Below are 21,978 nucleotides of genomic sequence, written 5' to 3'. Positions count from 1 at the left end.
TCATCTTCCATTACAGTAATTGATTTGGTTGTTCGCTTGCATCTTCTAAGTATGTGTTCAATCGAATTACTAGTTGATGATGGACTTGCCATTGAAAAGTTTTTTAACTCTGATTTTTCAGATCAATGATTTCCTCTGTACAAAATATTGGGTTATCTTCCTTATATAGATAGAAAAAAACCATACCTCTAAAAGGTGAACCCAACGACTATATTTTTTAGGACTCGCGCCAAACGGCTATATTTCTTTGGACTCGCGCACAATGACTATATTTCTTAGAACTCGCGCCCAACGAATATATTGCTTTGAACTGGCGCCCGACGGCTATATATTTTCCTATAAACTAGACTAAAGAAAATCACTTTGTCTTACCAAAAGCAAACTCAAATCATTATCAAATATAAACCTCAATCATGTATTCAAACATTTCGAATAGAAAAGAAAAACAGATAGTATGTGTGGAAACAGCAGAGGTTTGTCCATGTTGTATCATGGATAACCATAGTCTGCTTCAATGCCCATGGATATATAAAAAACGTCCACAACGAGGTTGCACCGGCATTAGGAAGGTGAAGGAGTCAATACCAAAGAAGATAAGGTATTTGGAACGTGAGTATGCTAACTGTCATGGAGAAGCACAATGGTTATGGGATGCAATGAAAGATGCAATCAAACAAGAAAAAGTTGACGAACTCTGCAAGAACTTCAAACTTAAAGGAAAGGTGGAGTTTGAATGCACCAAGTGGATTCCATGTGAAGCTCAGGGTTGTAATTTTTCTATGGAAATGCACCGGTCTAGTGCAAACAAAACATATGGTTAATCAAGAGTTTGAATATGAACTGATGTAATGTACTTTATAATTAGTAAAAATGTAGTTTTTCTTATTTTAAGCGTTTAAATTTTGATGAATATGATGTAATGTGCTTTTACAATAATTGATCACGTGCAACAAGCATTTAAACCAATAGGCGATTCTATTGGACGAGTTGTGTCTCGTGAGGGTTTACAGAGCGATATACCTACAAAACCTATCATTATTTAAGTTGTTTACTCTTCATCTGAATCTTCAGAGGATGAATCTTCTGCCGGTTCAGGGTTATATTTTGCGATGTTTTTTTCAGCATCAAATAACAGTTATAAAATCGGAAAGGTTTTTCGTACATTTTTGAATAAATTGTCATAGCCTCTGTATCTTACAACCAAAGAAAATAATATCAATTACAATTAAATTATTCAACATTAATAACTACACATACTTAGTAGGTAACTGGTTAATATGACTTACGATCTAGTAAGATACTGGAGCCCTAAGAAGGTATAATATTTTTTATATCGTTACATATTTTGTCACTTCAGAAGTGATGATGTTTAATATTATATTTAGATAACTACTCGATCATTCATTTGGATTCCCAGTATTTATAGTAAACTTTTGCAGCAACTGCTCCCAAATGTTTGTGTTAACTCCTTCTTTATTCTGTAGATAAACTTCAATCCATGAACTAACAATCACTTCATCTTTTGTTGGATTATAACCCACCATAATTACGAAAGAAAGGTGTTGTTTTGTAAATAATAATTTGGACAACAGAAGTGTTTATTTTTGTAGATGCAGAAGAAAGTTGTTCAAACTAATGTGTTTATTGGTAAACCATAGGTGATCTATTTATACATGGTAAGTACGCATATTCAAATACTGTGCAAAGAGATTGCACTTACTGTACAAAGAGATTTCACTTCGAAGTATACATATCCAAATACCGTACAAAGAAATTACACGGATAAGTGTACATATCCAAATACTGTACAAAGAGATTCCACGGATAAGTATACATATCCAAATATTGTACAAAGAGATTTCACTGATTTCAATTGTAAAAAATATACATATCCAAATATTGTACAAAGAGATTGTATGTTAAGTAATATACTATTATACTAAAATAAGCAACTATCATAATTGTAAACCACATGGCCATAAAATAAAAACGTATTCATTGTGATATATAATTCAAGCCTAAAAAATAATTTAAAGTCCATCTTACATATGCATGTAGCATTAAAACTTTTAAACAAAAAAGTGAAAGGGTTATCATTCATCCTCTTCCTCAAAATCATCATCATCATTGTACCCAACCTCCTCATCACCATCGTCATCATCCTCATCATCGTCATCGTTATCATCATCATCATCATCATCATCATCTCCATCATGTTCATATTCATCTTCTACATGTATGTCTCTATAAACATGTTCTTCTGCATGTTAAAAATCATCTGGGATTTGTCCATTGTAATCTCCATAATAATCAAATGCACCATCCTCGTTTTGAATGAGAACAATTTTCTTCTTCTAAAGTTGTATCATCATATTCTCCATCTGATGATGGAAGTACCATGTATTCCATATCTGAACTCTCCAAACTAGACAAGTTCCCTACCCCTACCCGGACGTGCAACAATTTGCTTGACAAGATCCATTCTTAGTTGTAGGTGTATTTCTAGGTTTTTCAGAGTTGACATAAAAACACGACCATCATCGGAAGGTTTTGGAATCGAAACAGGAACAACTCTTCCCCAGTCTGGATCCCGATGTTCATGCTCAATAATCATGTTATGTAAAATAAGACAACATTTCATAATTAGGTTCACGGTGATCCAAAAATTCTGAATATAGATTGAAGCACTCCAAAAGCACGCTCAACATCCTTTATTTTAGCCATTTGATACTTGTTGAATCTCACATACTCTGGAAAGCCCAATGTCTAACTGAAAGCTTGTACAATTGTAGTCAACTTTGGATAGATATTATCGGCTAAGAAATAACCCATATGGTATTCGTGGTCGTTGATGACATAATTACATGGAGGTGCTACACCCTTTAGCATGTTATCAAAAAGGGGTGAGTGTGCCAACACATTCAAATCGTCGTTTGATCAGAGTATTCCAAAAAAAGCATGCCAAAACTATAAATCATATGATGCCACCGCCTATAATACCGTAGAACTATGTTTCTCTTTACCCCGGTAAGTTCCTTACCAAGCTATCAGACAATTCTTCCATGGCCACTGCATACAATCAACAATACCAAGCATTCCTGGAAATCCTCGTTCCGCAATCTCAACTAACAACCTCTGAAAATCTTCAGGAGTGGGTTGACGCAAATAACTTTCTCCAAAAGTCATGCAAACAATGTGACAAAATGTTTTTAGATAAGCGGCACCCATACGAGTGTAATCATAAACACTATCAGCTGTCGTACTTTTACAAAAAAAATTCATCACGACAACTAATTTCATATGCGGAGAATAACAAGTCACCCTTGGATTTGAGAAGAAGGAAATGGAGAAGAGGAATGAAAGGAAATGAAGCATTTCTAGCTCTATTTTTGGATGAGCTTCTCCCAATTATGTATGGTAATAGAATAGGACGGCTTGCTCTGACCAAGACTCCACTTTTTGCTCCATCGATGGAGCGTATGAATTTCCTAAAATGTAGATAGACCATGGAAATCCTCGTTCGGCAATCTCAGCTAACAACCTCTGAACATCTTCAGGTATGGGTTGACGCAAATATCTCTCTCCAAAAGTCATGCAAACGTTGTGGAAAAATGTTTTTAGATAATAATATATTGTCGTGACACCCATACGAGTGTAATCATCAACACTATCATCTACCGTACTTTTACACAAACATTTCATCACGGCAACTGGCCTCATAGTATCAGTTGCATCCGGACGTTGATGCCATTTTAGATCCACTTCAAGCAATTTTCCTAACAATTTCTCGAATAAATATTCCCCCATGTCTAGAAGTTGTTTGAATTGTCTTGAGGTATAACCAGTTCCAGGTGTAAAATAATCATTCACCATTTTCGCATCATGCCACACTCGATCTCGGGTAATTACACTACGTGTATGCACCTTCCTAGGTATCAGTTGTCAAATGATACACAGTCGTTCATCCAAACACAATTTTGTAAACATTAGCAAAGATTTTCCTTCTTTATCACTAGAAGTATCCAAATATATTCCGTATTTAACTCTCGCGTAAGCATGCATCAGACTCATTTTGTACCTTTTGCAAACAACAAACATAGTATCAATTTGTCGATACCATACATAAATACAAGTCAATCAATGTGATACATCAATACAATGGCAGTTTACAAATATTTCATTCAACAAATCAAGAGATGCATCACACAACAAGACATAATCATGCATTTTCACTAAATCAATGTCTTAATCATATTATTGAATTGCATTCTACATATCCAACGAACCTAATATCAACCAAAATCAAAATAAAATTAATTTTAATCCCTAAAATTAGAATCGCTCACCTTTCATGATTTTGTGGATGGAAACCGAAATTGAAGAATGAATTTGTTTCACCTTGTAGTAACGATCAAAACCCTTTAATTTAAGCCAAGGAATCACAATGAATCACCATGAAAATCAAAAGGGGATAAAAGAGGTTTAGAGGATTTTGAGAGAAGGAGAAAATGGAAAAGAAGGTGTAATGGGAAATCCGTCGTGTTCCTGAATACTTATGCCTATGAAACGGAAAGTCAACTAGTTGATTGAAACGGATACTCAACATCCGTTTAGCACTATTCATACAAAAATTGAATTTTCATATTATTATGTGAAGAAGGAATAAAAGCACACCACAATGAGGCTGCCTTCTGATCCATATCCATTCCCTTTATCTTCTGATTCATATCCATTACCTTTATCTGAGAGGGATAGGGAAGGGATGTCCTCACCCATAATGTTTGGCCTTGTATATTTCTTTTGAAGTTGGTGTATATTTCTTTTGGAAGCTTATTGGAGTATTTAAGTCAACCTTTGATGAGTTTTTAATCATTTAACAGTTTCTTTAATTTGAGTCGACTAATATTTATTTATTTTTTAAAAAACTGCAATTGATTTACTGTGAAAGGATTTCATCAAACGTCATCAAAACTATAAACTCTTGACACGTTCAGTGTGTAAAGCAAAATGAGATGGTGAAATTCTTAACATGCGCCATTGTGTAAAAGAAGATGAAAAAGAAGGCAATAAACATGTATTCTACATACACATTATAAAGCATGCACCGATATTAATGAAATTTGCCTTTACTTTGTCAAATATATATATAATTAACGAGGATCCAGTTCAGTAACAGATGCCTCATTTACTCTCCATACCTCTTCCAGTACAGCTTGATGGGATACAAAATATGCAGGTTGTTTAGGTAATGGGAAAGTCATGGAGCTGCTACTAAGCATTAAGATGGCGAAGGCCATGGTAGGTCTATCAACAATACTGTCTTGAACACATAAAAGGGCAATGTGGATACATCTCATTGCTTCACTTCTCGAACAAGTCTCTTTGAAACTTAAATCCAATAGTTCTAAAGTTGTTCCATTCTGCCAATGCCTCCATGTCTGTAATGATACATTTGTCATTTAATTTGTTTTTAATGTTTTTTTCTTAAACTTGAATAATTTTAAATAAAAAATAGCATTCTCGCGTAAGTAAGAAGATCTTGAGAACCCCCTGTGGCCGGTACATAACGACTGGTGATCTTCTTTCCACTAAGAATCTCGAGAACTAGGACACTAAAGCTAAAAACGTCTGATTTTACAGAGAAATGTCCATGACGTACATACTCCTGAGCCATATATCCGCTGTAATTTTCAGTTTCATGCAATGAATAAATATTAATAGTCTGATAGTCCAGGTTTCACCATCGTTAAGAAATATGAATTTGTCTATGATTTGAAAAATCTCAATTTGTACTTACAGGGTTTCTGCAATTTTACTTGTACTAGCTTGACTTGATCTACCTTAAAAAGCCTCGCCATTCCAAAATCTGAAATTTTGGGAATCATGTCTTCGGCTAATAATATATTACTAGCTTTGAGATCTCGATGAATTATCCTGAGCCGAGAATCCTCGTGAAAATAAAGAAGACCTCTAACAATTCCTCCAACAATCTTGTATCGCTTTCCCCAATCTAAATGCGTCCGTCTCACAGTATCTACAAACATTTGTATTGAACAAATGAGTTAGTTTGTCAACATAGACCACTTACTAACAAATTAATAACGAGGGAGGATACATAGACAATCTTATATAAACACCACTTTAGAAAATTTGTATCAATTTTTTTTTTTTTTTTGAGTCCAAACGACAATACATTTAAAGCTAATATGTTCATTTTATTAAACTCTAGATTCCTACAAAAAAAAAGAAAGAACATAATTCAAGATGACAAGCCTCACCATCTACTGATTTTAATTTAGACCGTTAATTTTCAACGATTGATTTTCAAAGTGGTAAATAGTGGTGTTATACGTCTCGGTTTATGCTCTCTTTTTCTTTTTGTAGGATTATCGAGTTTCATAAAAAGAATATATGACCAAAGTATTGACGTCAAATTCATCGTCGTTTGGATTCTAATAAAAATTAGATTAAATCTTATAAAATAGTGTCCATATAGGATTGTCCCATGAATCCTCCTCATTAATAATTACTGAAAACATGCATATGTAAATTTTTAGCAGAAAAAAATATGCATACGTACCAAATATGAAATGATCAAGACTGGCCTTCATCAACTCGTAGATGAGTAGTTTCTCTTGTCCATGTAAACAAAAATCTAATAACCTTACAAGATTCCTATGTTGAAGTTTAGCTAATCACAATACTTCATTTTTAAACTCCTATCACCTTGACTTGAGTTTCTAGAAAGTCTTTTCACAGCTATTTCTTGTCCATTTGATAATGTACCCTGAAGATGCCAACAATTAGAATTGTGCTCTTAATATAAACTTTGAAATCTCTGCAAGTATTAGTGTGAATATAAATGTGAACTTTATAAACAGGACCAAATCCACCTTGTCCCAATTTATTATCCTCGGAGAAGTTATTTGTTGGAGCACTTATAACATTAAAGTCGAATAATATGATTTTATCCCGTGAATATCTGGATCTGTATTTGGTACCGCTACATCATGGTAGTAAAAGACTTTATTAACGGATACTATCTTCGTTTTATATAAAGAATTTTTTTTTTATTTTTTAGATTTGGAAGCTAAATTTGAACGTGAAAATATATTTTTTTTTTTAAATGTAGGGAGTACTATAAAGTGAGAGATTATAAATTAACCATCTCGTAGGGTGGTACTTACCAAAATGGTTGTTTTTCTTTGTCTTATGGACAGCACTACTGCAATTACCAATGGAACTGCGATGCTAATTATAACAAGCTTTGGTGAACCCGTCTGATTCACTACCCAATTATGAAGTAAATCGCCAATTTAAAATTTTTTCTTTCAGTTGGAAAACAAGCTAATAATATCTAACTAGAAGCTAGTTTTACTTACAATTAGTTATATTTGACGGCGGTTGAAGAGTTGGAGGTGATGCTTGTTGTGTTGTATACATATAATTCCCGTAGAAAGGTTATACTCAAATCTAAAAGTAGAACTTGGAAAAAGAATTCTCACCCCTTGTGCATCGGAACAACATGTAGATAATTTCCCAAGAGCTGATCTAAGACATCTATTACAGAGAATCGGTGTCAAATCTGGTGTACACTGAACCATTACATAAACTTGATTAAATCTTGTGTAATTTGCTGAACGAGTAGCATATAAAGAAGGACTGATAGAAGTATTAGTAACAGCTTCAATCACTAAATCATCTAGTAATCTAGTTGCTGTGTCTATAAATTGAACTTGGTTTGCGACTCCATTGTCTTTACCCGTTAATTCAATGGATGGTTCATCATTCAAGATTGAGAAGTAATTCTCATCTGAATACCTTAAAACACATCCATTGTAGAACATAATAGCAGTTTTTTTATTTGGACACCCGGAGTCTTTCATAACTTCATCGGTTTGCAAGCTGAACACAAGCTGAGCAAATAGCCGGTGCGATATCCTCTCGACAGTGTAACGATCCGTAAATAGTCTCCGGCTTTGCTCCGATGGTAATGTTACGGTAACTGTACCGGGGGATTCTGTTGTTGTTTGTGAATGTAGTTGAGAGAGATGAGAGTAAGAGATTGAGATTGGTTCGATATGTACTGTTGGCTGTGTGATTCCCACCTAAGCAGAATTTCCAAGCTAAATAATTTGGAGTGCGTTCTTGAGCTTGTGCAGGTAATGTTTGATATTGGTAAGCCGATATTAACATCAAAATAAAGATAATGCGGTGTTTAATAAAGAACCCCATTGCTCGTTTATGTCATGAGATCAAAACTTGTATATAAATGAATAATTACAATGTTTTAATATTTGGACTTCGTCAATGGAAGTTAATTACCGTGGAATTCCAATGCAATAGGTAAAAACAAACTAATATCACCCACTTCAACCAAATTAAGGGGCTAGTTTTTGTTCCGAAAAATAATGTTGAGTGAAAGACTAGACATGACTTGAACGATCCCCGCGGTCTGGAAAGAGAAGAAAATTAGTCATGGTTAATTTGGCCAAGCAAGCAACCAAGAGAAAGAGTTGTAGACAAGGTTGCCCAATTACTCATGGCTTTCCTCTGCTTACATGGAGGAACACTCAACCATTGTGTAATTCATTATTTGCATGAGAATGACCGGCTCAACCATCAGGGTTAGCCCAATTGATTTGGAGACTTATTCTCGCGTAGAATCAAGTCTCCACTCAAGAGTTTGAACATCTTATGAAATATTTCTTTTATGTACTCCCTCCGTCTCACTATTAGTTGACGTATTTATTTTTAGATTATTTTCTCCCATAATGGATGACCTATATCACTAAACAATGAGATATTTCTAGAATTATCCTTTTAATTGATTATTGTTAGTATAAGAAATATGCATAATTTGATAGGCGTGTTTATATTCGTTACATAGGTATTTTAAAATGCTTCTCAATGGTACAAAATTTGTGAACATCCACGGTATAGTTTGAGAGATAAATCATTTCTAAATTTTACTAGTTATCATCCATAATGGTATAGTTGTAAAAAATATTTAAAATACTATTTTCACTTCTTTGCCTTAAGAACTGTGTGCAAATTGAATTAGTGGGACAGGGAGAATATATATTTATAACTTTATTATGGGAAATGAGATGGGTCTGTTCAGGGGAGTAGGCTCGTTTGGTGGCTACGCTACCAGGTAGCAGGACGATCCTATTCCAAGTTACCGAAGAAAAAAATCTCCTTTCCTATTAAAAAAAAGAAGAAGCCATATTGGGTATGTAATAGTGGGCTAATTGGAGTCTATAATGTGTATAAAGCTACCTAATTAGTCCTCCTCTAATAATAACTAAAATTACTCTCTTTTTGGTTGGTTTTCTCAAACTCCCATCACCACTTTCCTTATTTCCCATCCACATAAATTCTCATCCCCAATACTCCTACCCATATATATTTTCATATAGTATATCCTAAATACCGTTTGTATGACATTTTATTTACACCCAATAATAAAATTAGCAATTAAACAGAACAAATACTCAAGTTACAACATCACTTCCCTTCTCCACCACTTCTACTCCATCTCAACAATTCACCGCCACCCAAGAATCCCAAAATGAAGTCAAAATCGAACTCAGATGAGTGCTGAAGTAGTTGGTCTTTGCATCAAATACATAGTCAAGGAAACTCGTACAAGAAGAAATTACTCTCCGTGCGTCATGATACATCTTTAGTAATGATGTACTCCGACAATCTCTATTGCTGTGCCAACACCTCAATAAACTAGTTTCCATATTTATTTAAACTTTATTTATAGCCTAGTTAACTTCTTTATTTAGATAACTTCTTAAAGTTGATATTATTTGAAGAACAAGTTTTAGTCAGTTTTAAAAATACGTATTTTCTTGAGTTGTAACCATTCATTAAATCAATACAAATTTAGTTCTATTATTGTTTTCACAGCAGAGGTGGCTAATCCCCATAAATTTTTTCTTATCTTAGGGTTCTATCGATTTTGTGTTCTATTGCAGTGTTTTGGTTTAGAACCCTAACACCTGGTTCAGAGCAAGGTTTGTTCTACTCATAAATTTTCAGTAAACTTTTTTAAGATGACGATTGTGTAATTAACTAGCGAAGTTAAGGGTTTAAAGGATGAGATAAAAGATTTTGTCGACGCTCTAACAAAGCAGCGCCCGGAAGATATTGAAAATGCTCATATTCAAGAGGGAATTGTCAGATCTAATCGTAAAGAAGACATGGATGCTTTGAAAACAACTATTAGATAAGCTATTACAGAGACACTAGGAACAGGAAAACAACGCCATATTGTTATCCATGCTTTTCATCATCAACACATTAATAATGGTAAGGTGGTGCTGAAACTATTACCACTATTCGTACAAGACCCATCAACCTCAAGTTTCCAACTTTTGAAGGTGTTCATCCTGAAGGTTAAAATTTTCAAGATGATCAATATTTCAGCTTACACGCGGTAACTAAAGCTTTTAAAATACCAGTAGATGTCGCTCATCTTAAAGGTGATGCCAAATCTTGGTATCAATGGATTAAGAAGTCTCTTACTACGCCAACTTGGGGATAATTTTGTATTTTGCTTCGTAACCGATTTGCAGACCATAAGTTTATAAATCCTCACATTGCCTTGACCAAGTTGACTCAAACATGTATGGTTCGATAACTAATTTCCGAGTTTGAGAAAGTACTTAATTTTTTGCATAACCTTCCTGCCCAATATCTCATTGATCTTCTTTATTGCTGCTTTACGAGTTGATATTGGTACTGGTGTAAGTTTGTTTGAACCAAAAACATTATCTGAGACTTTCAAGAAATCTATCCAGCAAGAGGATACTATAGTTGCAGCTTCTTCTATTTAGAAACCTTTTCATCGTACAAATCAGTTCAAACCATCTGCTAATGCAAACTCACAGCCTAGGAAGAGTACATTACCTCATGGAGCTAAGAGATTAATATAGGAAGAACAAAAGGAGAAAAGAGAAAAAAGTCTTTGTTTTAATTGTGATGAGTACTACAAGCCTCTTCATTGTATGCAAAACCTAGATTATTAATTCTAGATGTCGCTCCAAATATTGCTGATGAATATATTACTAATCTTTTTGAGGAAGATAATGTACGTGTTACTAGTGGTGGTACTGATGTTCAACAAGAAAAAGATCTTCATATTTCGTTTAACTCATTAATGGGTCCTACTTTTCCCAATACAATGCGTATCTCAGGACATACAAAAGCTCAACCTCTTACCATCTTAGTTGATTTAAGTGCTACTCATTCACTCAAATTTTGTTAAACAGTGTGGTTATGCAATTGAGTCCAAGAATTCTTCTCTCAGTGTAAGAATTGGTGATGGAGGTCAATTATCCACTCAAGACTCTTGTTTCAATGTACCAATTGAGCTGCGAAATTATATTTTTACAGTTGATTTTCATCTTTTGGATATTAGTGGTTGTGAGGCAGTTTTGGGTGTTCAGTGGCTCCGCATTTTGGGACCAATCACATGGGATTCAACAAACTAAAAATGCATTTCAGATTTAATGATGAAGATGTTGTATTGTTTAGAGACAACTCATCATCTGTAATGATTATGGATACAACTCCCATGCATCTTTTATTATGCAGAGAGAATTATGGTGTTGTTCTTCATTTATCAACGTTAAACACTGAAGTTAATGCTACTACAGTTTTACCACCTGAGATTCAACAATTACTCTCCAATTTTGCTGATGTTTTCAAAATCTATTCTGCCTCCTGAATGTATGCATGACCACCGTATTCCTTTGCTACCAGGTTCTGCTCCAGTTAATGTACGACCTTGTCGTTATCCACATTTTCAGAAATATGATCTAGTGAAAATTGTCTATGAATTACAACAAGCTGGTTTTATTCGACCTAGCTCAAGTCCTTATTCTTCTCATATCTTAATGGTACGTAAAAAGGATGGCTCATGGCGGATGTGTGTGGATTATCGTGCTTTAAATAAGTTGAAAATAAAATATAGATTTCCTATTCCCATGGTGGATGAATTATTGGATGAGTTGCATGATCCAATAATATTATCTAAGATAGATTTTCGTTCTGGGTATCATCAATTAAGAGTACATAAACCAGACATTCCAAAGACATCATTTCACACTCATGATGGTCACTATGGGTTTTTGGTTATGCCTTTTGGTTTATCGAATGCACCAGCTACTTTTCAAAGCTTCATGAATCATATTTTCAGACCTTATTTGCCCAGGTTTGTGCTTGTTTTCTTTGATGATATTTTAATTTCTAGTAGAAGTCTTGCTGACATATCAAACATTTATCTACAGTGTTTGAAGTTTTACGTCTGCGTAAGCTCTTCGTCAAAGAATCAAAATGCACTTTTGCACAGAAATCTATTGGATATCTTGGCCATGTCATTTCTTCTTAAGGAGTTTCGGTTGATAATGAAAAGATACAATGTATATCATCTTGGAAAATTCCTACTACAATTAAATAGTTAAGAGGTTTTTTGGGGTTAGCTGGATATTACCGTAAGTTTGTGAAAGATTTTGGTAAAATAATTAGTGCCCCATTAACTCAATTACTTAAGAAAGATGCTTTTGTCTGGACTGACAAAGCTACTGTTGCTTTCAAATTACTCCAACAAGCTCTTGCAACCACACCGGTCTTAGTACTTCCAGATTTTTCAAAAGAATTTATGCTAGAGAATGTGATGCTTCTGGCAATGGATTGGGTGTTGTTCTTATGCAATCAGAGAGTCCAATTGCATATTTTAGTAAGCCTTTATCTGGAAAGAATTTAAATCTCCCTATCTATGATAAAGAGATGCTTGCTATTGTTTCTACAGTTTAAAAATGACGCCCTATTATTTACTTGGGAGACATTTCAAGATATATACAGACCATCGTAGTCTCAAATATTTTTTAGATCAAAAATTATCTTCAATGGAACAACAGAAATGGTTACCTAAGCTATTATGATATGATTATGAGATCATTTTCCGTCAAGGTAAGGAAAATGTTGCAGCTGATGCCTTGTCACGTACTTCGAGTTTTGTTTTTCTTCTTTCTGCACCAATTTTCTCTAGTATTAATGACATTATAGAGTACATAACTGGTTGTCTTTCCAAATAGAGCTGTTGTTTCCATCTCCCACCTCGCAACAATAATTCTTTTTGACCTTGTCTAAACCTCAGTTGTTCTTTCTCCAGATCCAAGATCCTTGTCTACTAGTAGAACCAATCACAAGATTCATATTCTATTTTAGAAATACATTATTTACATTTGAGAATATTGACCGATAAAGATGTAGGATCATGTAACATCCTTTACTTTAACTTAGCAAGTAGAGCTTGATTAAAAATCCGAGTCTTCTAATGTTGAACCCTCCAGCTTGCTTAGACTTAGATATATCGTTCTATTTTTTAAAGAAAACCTTCCCCACCTTTTTTTTGTTTACCCAAAATTCTCTTCATATACTATCAAGTTTGTTAGTAATTTTCCTTGGCATATGAAATACTAACATATGATGAGTATCCATAACACTTAGGAAAATTTGAGTAGGAATAGTTTTATCGAGAGGGGCTAAGAAATTTATATTTCCAGTTAGCCAATTTGTCATTCACTTTGTCCAGAAGGGAATAAAATGACTCTACTTTATTTCTTTGCAACAATAATGGAACTTCTAAATATTACTCCTGCAAGGTTATTCTTTCTTGGTATATATACTTTCCACAATTTCTTTGTCGTGTTCTATCAAAGAAATTATTGTCTTCCATAATGTATATCTTCATAATCAATTGAATTTTTGACTAGATAATAACATTGACTATACCAAAACGTCCAATTAATTATGTTTGTTCTCCTAAGATATCACCCGAAGATCTGACCAATTAGTTTCTTTAAAATAAAATAAAATTTGAATGTGTTTACATTCTTTATCGAGAGTGTTTACATGACATCTCAATTTTATTATGCAATAATAGACGAAATTCTAAGTAAACGTGAAAGCATTTTTTAATAACCTAACAATCAAATAAGCATGTCAAATAAGACTGTCTTCAAAAGAGTACGTATATAAAAAAAAGCCTAATTTTGTTTCCCCAACGTATGTTGTTCTAAAATTAATTTTTAAATTCTTAATTTGATTAAATCTATTCTATTTATACAATCAAGATCAACAAAAAAGAGTTGGTTTTTCTTATTCTTATGTGAATGAAATCACTATGATGGAAAATGGCGGGTTTTCTAGACTAATTTTCAAGTTCATAATTTGATCGCATCTAACACATTCATCATTGATGGACAAGAAGAAGATAAGAAAAAAAAAATAATGAAGAGTAGGAGATCAATTAGAATTAGATTAAATTTAGGATTATGTGATTTAGGCTGATCATCAAAGAGTATTTTTGAACTTTTATGATAGATTAGATCACACTTTATCTTTGTTTAAGACATTTGAATCCATATAAGCTCTCGGAACCATTTGGTTGGAGCCCCATAATAGGCTTTGTTGAAGCCTAAATATATTAAAATCCATTAGGGTTAATATATTAAAAGATATAATATGAAGCCCTTAATTAAAGGAAGTTTAAATCTAGGCCCCAATATATTAAAAGATATTGATGACCATATGCATATTATCAAGCCCATAATTAAATAAAATTTAAACCCAAAAATAATAAAGTTTAGTGTGATGATATTCCCACTACCTCCGACTACCACAACCACCACCAACCACCATCGCCACCAACCGCCTCCGACCACCACCAACCACCACCGCCATCAACCACCACCACCACCACCACCGACTACCACCTCCATTAACCACCACCGCCGACCGCCATCGACCACCACTACCACCGACCACCACCTCCGACCACATGCATATTGCAAGTGTATCTGGAAGTTACACATGCATAAAATTTACACATTCGTGTTGTGTATTCAGAATGTGTAACGAGAAGTTACACATGCATATGGCATGTGTATCGCAAAAATTACACATGCATATAAGTTACACATCCATATGGCATTGTAATAAGAAGTTACACATACATATGACATGTATATCCACAAGTTACACATGCATATGTCATGTGTAATCAACAGTTGCACATCAGGAAAAAAAATATACAAAAAATACATGTATTGTTTTAATATTAATTTATAATAATTCTTTATTTATCTATTAATTGGCTGTTACTGGATACAATAAACGAGTTGTAACACTAAATATGTAAAACAAAATCCTAGAAATGAGCCACTAAATCCTCTAATCGAGATTGTTCCTTCCCTTCTTGTCTTCCTCATTACAAAATGCTTTCATATCTGCAACAAAATAAACATCCATGGGATTAGATTGGATGAACCAAAATAATGAAATAATATTATAGAACAACTACAAGGAGAGTAACAAATATCACAAAAAGAAACTTGATAACTTATCTAAGCCTGTGTAATTAGGAGTTATACATGCATATGACTAGTGTAACTTGGAGTTACACATGTGTCTCATTAGTGTAACTAGGAGTTGAAAAAGCGGGGGTCTAACAACCTCACCCAATATTTCGATTAGAAATATGTATGGACTAACTCCAATATACTTTTTAGAGAATCAACTAGACAGTCAGACTCAATCTAGATAAAAGTATATCAAAGAGTTAATATCTTAATCTCTCGATTTGATCTTTACTCAAGCAAATGGAAATCTGCGAGTCTTTATCAAATACTAGAGAGATAAACTTGGATGGTACCAAAGACCAATATCCAAGTGTCAAATCAATTTAAATCAACAACTAAAGGTTGGATATTCTAATCGAATAACACACAACCTGTGATATTTTAATTATATAACAAAATATAATGCGGAATAGAAATAACATAAACACCAGAAAATTTGTTAACGAGGAAACCGCAAATACAGAAAACCCCCGGGACCTAGTCCAGATTGAACATCACACTGTATTAAGCTGCTACAGACACTAGCCTACTACAAACTAACTTCGGTCTGAACTGTAGTTGAACCCTAATCAATCTCACACTGATTCAAGGTACAGTTGCGCTCCTTACGTCTCTGATCCCAGCAGGATGCTATGCACTTGATTCCCGTAGCTGATCTCACCCACAACCAAGAGTTGCTACGACCCAAAGTCGAAGATTTAATAAACGAATCTGTATCACACAGAAAAGTCTACGATAATAGATAAATATGTCTCCCACATATAAATCTAAGAGTTTTGTCACGTCCTTTGATAAAATCAAGGTGAACAGGAACCAATCGATAACCCGGACTTATATTCCCGAAGAACAACCTAGAATTATCAATCACCTCACAATAATCTAAATCGTATGGTAGCGAAACTAGATATTGCGGAATCACAAACGATGAGACGAAGATGTTTGTGATTTCTTTTTATCTTTCCCTATCGGAGATATAATCTCAAGTCAATTATTCAATTGAACTCGTACGATAAAAAATGGCAAGATCAAATCGCTCAACTACAAGAGAAGTAGTTTCGTCTGGCTTCATAATCCCAATGAAGTCTTTGAGTCGTTAACCTACAGGGTCTCGAGAAGAAACCTAAGGTTAAAGAAGAACCGACTCTAAAAAAACCAACCAGTATCACACAGGAGGTGTGGGGATTAGTTTTTCAAGTTTCTAGATGTCAGCTTTATATAGTTTTCAAATCAGGATTTGCAATCTAAGTTACCTTGTTAACAAAGCATTCGATATTCACCGTTAGATGAAAAACCTGATTTAACCAAGCTAATATCTTTCAACCGTTAGATCAAAACTTAGCTTGTCACACATAAATGAAATGTATTTCATTTATGTTTGAGTAACGTACCTAAACGTGTACACTTAGTTGGTTCACAGATAGTTAACCAATGGTCAGCCATATGAGCACTTTCATATTATCCGTATTCATCTTCTTCACAACTAGTTCAAATGACTTCAATAGAACTAGTTGAAGAGTTGTTCAATTGCTTAGGTCTTTATGAATAGACACAATTGAAACAAAATCGGTTTGATTCACTTGAATCACTTCATGAACAATAGAGCCACATTTTGCGAAGATTTCATTCCTTATTGATTTATTGTTTAAGTTCATGAACTTCCGATTTGAGAAATATAACCAGCTTGGGTACGCGTACGGGTACGTTTACCATAGCTATCGGATTTGAGTTTACAAACTCAGCAAAAAATTTCGGTCGAAAACTTCCGTGGGTACGCGTACCTAAGGTGACTGGTTTAACAGTTTGCAAACTTACAAACTCAGCAGAAATTTTCGGTTCGAAAACTTCCGCTGGTACGCGTACCCAACCTGTCTCCTTCACCAATACCGTATGCACACATATGCACACACTTGGTTTCCGGCACATGGATTTATACACTAATATGCGAACACACTATATATGCTTATATTCATAGTTGGTTATGTAACCTCAACTCTACATTTCAATCATTGAAACATTCTTCTATAATGTTATAACAGTCGTTATTCACAACTATCGTCACCAAAGATATTTTCAAGATTGAAACATCAGCATGACTTTCGTCACGGGTTAAGATGAAAAGTAGGCGAGAAAAAGATATTTCGAGAAAAAGATAGGCGAGTGAACTTGGCTCGAAATAGCAAATGTGTATGTATGAAAACTATCATACTTATACGACTTTGTCTCAATAATAGGAGATAGATAGGTAGACTTTTGAGTGATAGATAAGTTCAAGTATCCACATACCTTTTAGTCGGATGAAGTTCCACCATTTCCTTGAGTAGTTCTTCGTCTTTGTAAGATGATCACCGTGGAGTCTGGAGCTCAACTACACTTAATTGTCCTAGTCCGAGACTTAGTTATAAGTAGTCTAGAAATCAAGACATATAATTTTGACAACTAAACTTGACAAACATGCTTGAGATATAAACGCATGGGAGTTCGACTGAGAAATGCTCTAACAGGATTTACACATGCATCTGACTGGTACAATGAGAGTTATACATTCATAACCTTTATATCCCATCAATTAGCAAGTGTAATTAGAAACTACACATCTAATTAGCATGTGTAACCGGTAGCTACACATCTAATTAGCATGTGTAACTAATAATTACACATGCATCTAACTTGTGTAATTAAGAGTTACACATGTATCTGATCAGTCTAGTAAAATAGTATCTATAAGAATTAACATGTGTAACTAGTATCTACACATCCACAAGATATATAAAAAACAGATCCATAAGATAATGAAATCAATCTTAATAACTAACTGAATGTAAGAAGCCTATATAAAATAATATTATCTCAAATTAAAAGTTACAATCAATCTTAATAACTAACTTACTTGATTCCAAGCCCTATATTTTCACTTTGTCTGCAGATCATCCACATATCATTATTACATAACCAGTATTATCCTACCTTACATGTGATGAACTACAAAGATATACATGGGAGGGGATTAACGCAAGCAGAAAAACAACTCAGAGAGAAATTCTTTCTACAAAATGGTGGTTTGCTATTAAAACAACAAATAGGCTCACATGAAGGTGACATAGGATCAACACAGATCTTAGAGACACTGGAGACACTCAAAAGCTACTACATGTCCAACCATTCTATAATCTGGAGACACTCAAAGTACTACATGTCCAACCATTCTATAATATGAAGACACTCAAAGCTACTAATTGTTACACATACAATGTGCATGTGTAATCATCAGTTACACATCCATATAGATGTGTTTGCCAAAGTTACACATACAATATGCATGTGTAATGAGAAGTTGCACATCCATATAGATGTGTATGCCGCAGTTACACATCCATGCCTTTTTCAACTTCAAAACTGAAAAAGAACTTAGGTTTGAAATTAAAGAGTATGGGATAATATCAAACCTTGAAATGAGCAGCAACTTTGTCCTTGTCAGTGAACACTCTAGTTGAATCTACAAGTACCCATCTCCAGTCTCAGCCCATGGGATCTATTCATGGTTTGTGCAACCAAAGACTGCAAATTCCTTCTCCAGTTGACACAACTCAATCGTATGAGCATAGTGAACTTGAACTCATATATATCTATTTCAACAAGCATGCTTTCGCTGTAAAAACTACATAGATCATTCAAACATATTCTAGCATTATAAATATCTGCAGATTGGTGTGATAAAATCAAAAACACTAAAAACAGACCAAACTTAGCATGAATTCGCACATGTATCTAAATTTCTACAATCAGATGAGAAGCACACAAGTTTTAACCGAATCCGCATGAACTTTCCGAGTACTGACATCCAATGGATGATGTTTTTTCACTTGATCCTGAAATAATCAAACTAATAATTCATCAAACCATTTATTCATATATACAAATCCGAGAAAATCTCAAGGAATTATCATTATTATACCTTGTCTGAGGCATGTAATTGAGATCCAGAATATAGTTTTCAAGAATTTTTATCTCATATAGACAAATGATTAAGTCAACAGGGTTGAGATTTTAACTCTGAAGTGGCGACGACACACTATTCCCAGAAATATGAATCTCGTGCTTCTTATGAAACAATGCATTACGCTGAAAATTGCAACACAGTAGTCAGTACCAGATAATACAAGAACCCGAAAATTTTCAAAGTGAAAACCAAAATCATTATCTGAACCTAAAAGCAAGGAAAGAAGACATAGATGGAAGGAATTCAACACCAAAAACAACCACTACTCCTAGTTCTGGTTCTACTTCTACTTCTTTTTCCTTTTTTACCACAGTTTCATTAGAGTTCACACTGAATCTAGCAAAATCATTAACATCTTCCTAGTGTAATTGGTAGTTACACATGCACTTTCCTAGTGTAACTAAGAGTTACAGATGCATTTTCCAAGTGTAACTAAAAGTTACACATGCATTTTCCTAATGTAACTAAGAGTTACAGATGCTCACAGAATGTTGAGAATTGAGAAGAGAATCAAAGTTCTTGGAGTTTAGTTTTTACCTCCCATAGTTGTGCTGCAGTATCTTGAACCTAATACCTTGCTTTCCTATTTGTTGTACCAATTTGAGGATGAAAAATTACCTGAAAAACAAAATTAAACAACAAAAATCTTGAAACTTGAAAGTGACCAGTTTAGCAAAGAAACCAGTTTCTTCACAACACAATAAAGAAACTTGAAAGCAAGTGAATGTATCTTGAGTCAGAGCCCTCATTCTGCATCCAGGTATGAGTAACAAGCTAAAATATACGCAGAAAATGACCAAATAGGGTCAATGCATAAAACAACATATCAATGTTTTCTAGGTATATGCTACTCGTCGACTTACACCAATCATAGATACAATAAAACAAAATATATGGTAGAAAGCAACACAATAAAATCAATTTACAGAAAATTAGTGTTAGTACAATACTACATGGTCCACAACCTACCTTGACAGACAACAAAATTTCTATATCCCGAAAGGATACGAAAAAAAAATTTTAGACAGTAAACATTGTACATGAACTAAACCAAGGCAATAATTTAAATAGTTTACGATGCATAATGCAAATGCAGTTTACAAAAAATCCTATGACCTGATAGGTCCACTGATGCTTTAATTTGTGGATGTCTGCATTACCGAGTCACCCGAGCCTAGTCTAGTTCAGCCTTAAGTTCTAAAGTAACAACCAATTGGCAACTAGAGAATAACAATGGATGCTTCCCAAGCCTCTAACCAATACCTAGATATTACCTCTTGGAACTTGATTTTGCAGCATATGATACTTCTATTTCTCATGATATACGTCCGCCACAAACTAATACTACATTTTATTGTATCTAATATACAACTAGAAACTGATCAAAATATCTACCATGCAATAAAGTTAGCTGAACACACTTTTATCAGGATATTGGAAGCCATAACTGTAATAGCAACACAATAATTCAAATCAAGTTCAAATTCAACAAGAGTAATAATTTTGAAATTGTCTACACATGATTATTTGTTCATAAGGATTACCTGAAACCATTGGCATATCCCTATTTTCACCACCACCCACGACAACAACATTTCCAAGTTTCCCCGCATATCGCCAAAGCATGAATTCTTTTGTAAATCTTACAATCTCCTTCAATTTATCAATTCTGAAAAACACCATCACTGACTTCAAAATCCTCCTCCAAACCTGCCCATATACCACCATCGCCTCCTTATCCTCCTATAGAACCTGCACTTGCACCACTACCCACCAGACCAGTTTACATGGAATCAAAAATTAAGAGTGAACGAAATTCAAATCAAATCTATGGGTAATAGAGACGATAATTCGTTGATATTGAATCTCAAAAATTCGTTTTTACATCGTATCTATATAATAAGATTTACGACGATTTTGACGAAGAACAGATTTGGAATTTTTGTTCAAAATTCTTTAAAAAATCTAAATAGAAACAACCAGAGTAGGTAGACGATCGTATATCTATGCTTCCCTTTCGGTCAGGATAAAGTTAATTGAAAAGAATACAGAAATTTAGGTTTTGAAATCCCTAAAATCCTTTTCTGAATTTTTTTTCTGAAATCAATTAGCTAAAATCTCTAAATAAGAGAAGGTCATACTCATCTACATAATCATGCTCATATTTCTCATGATTGAAGATCTAAACTCTGTTTCAGGGATCAGATAAAGAAAATCGAGATTAATTTTCATATTTTTTTCTTCAAATTCCTATAAAATCAAACCTCAGAAACTTTGAAATCTACTCGAAATCGAACTAAAAAGCATATAGAAAGATTGAACTTACTTTTCGATTCGTTAATGTTGATGTTTCTCTTCAGTTTTTTCTTAGCTTCAGTCTCCGGAGCTCTGGAACGGAAGCTTCTATTACTCACATTATATCCTGATTGGTTATTGGTATTAAATAAATCAGGTGACCTTATCCAATGAGAAATTTTTAAAATGAAGCCTTAAAATTTAAAGAATTGGGCCTAGAAATATCAAAAGCTAAAAATAGAGAAT

General features: G+C 34.0%; 1 protein-coding gene across 1 annotated transcript; it reads right to left on the bottom strand.

Moving 5' to 3' along the window:
* Positions 1–5,150: 5,150 nt before the first annotated feature.
* LOC113272453 (putative serine/threonine-protein kinase receptor) lies at positions 5,151–21,165 on the bottom strand. The gene is made up of 5 exons (XM_026522284.1): positions 20,982–21,165; positions 7,506–8,020; positions 6,727–6,787; positions 5,817–6,034; positions 5,151–5,438 (listed from the first exon to the last, which is right to left on the bottom strand). Exons 1-5 carry the CDS (start codon positions 21,163–21,165, stop codon positions 5,151–5,153), a joined length of 1,266 nt encoding a protein of 421 aa, XP_026378069.1.
* Between the last annotated feature and the right edge of the window lie 813 nt (positions 21,166–21,978).

The sequence above is a fragment of the Papaver somniferum genome, chromosome 4, assembly GCF_003573695.1.
Source record: "Papaver somniferum cultivar HN1 chromosome 4, ASM357369v1, whole genome shotgun sequence".
Taxonomy (NCBI): domain Eukaryota; kingdom Viridiplantae; phylum Streptophyta; class Magnoliopsida; order Ranunculales; family Papaveraceae; genus Papaver; species Papaver somniferum.
This window is presented reverse-complemented; position numbering and strand designations above follow the sequence as displayed.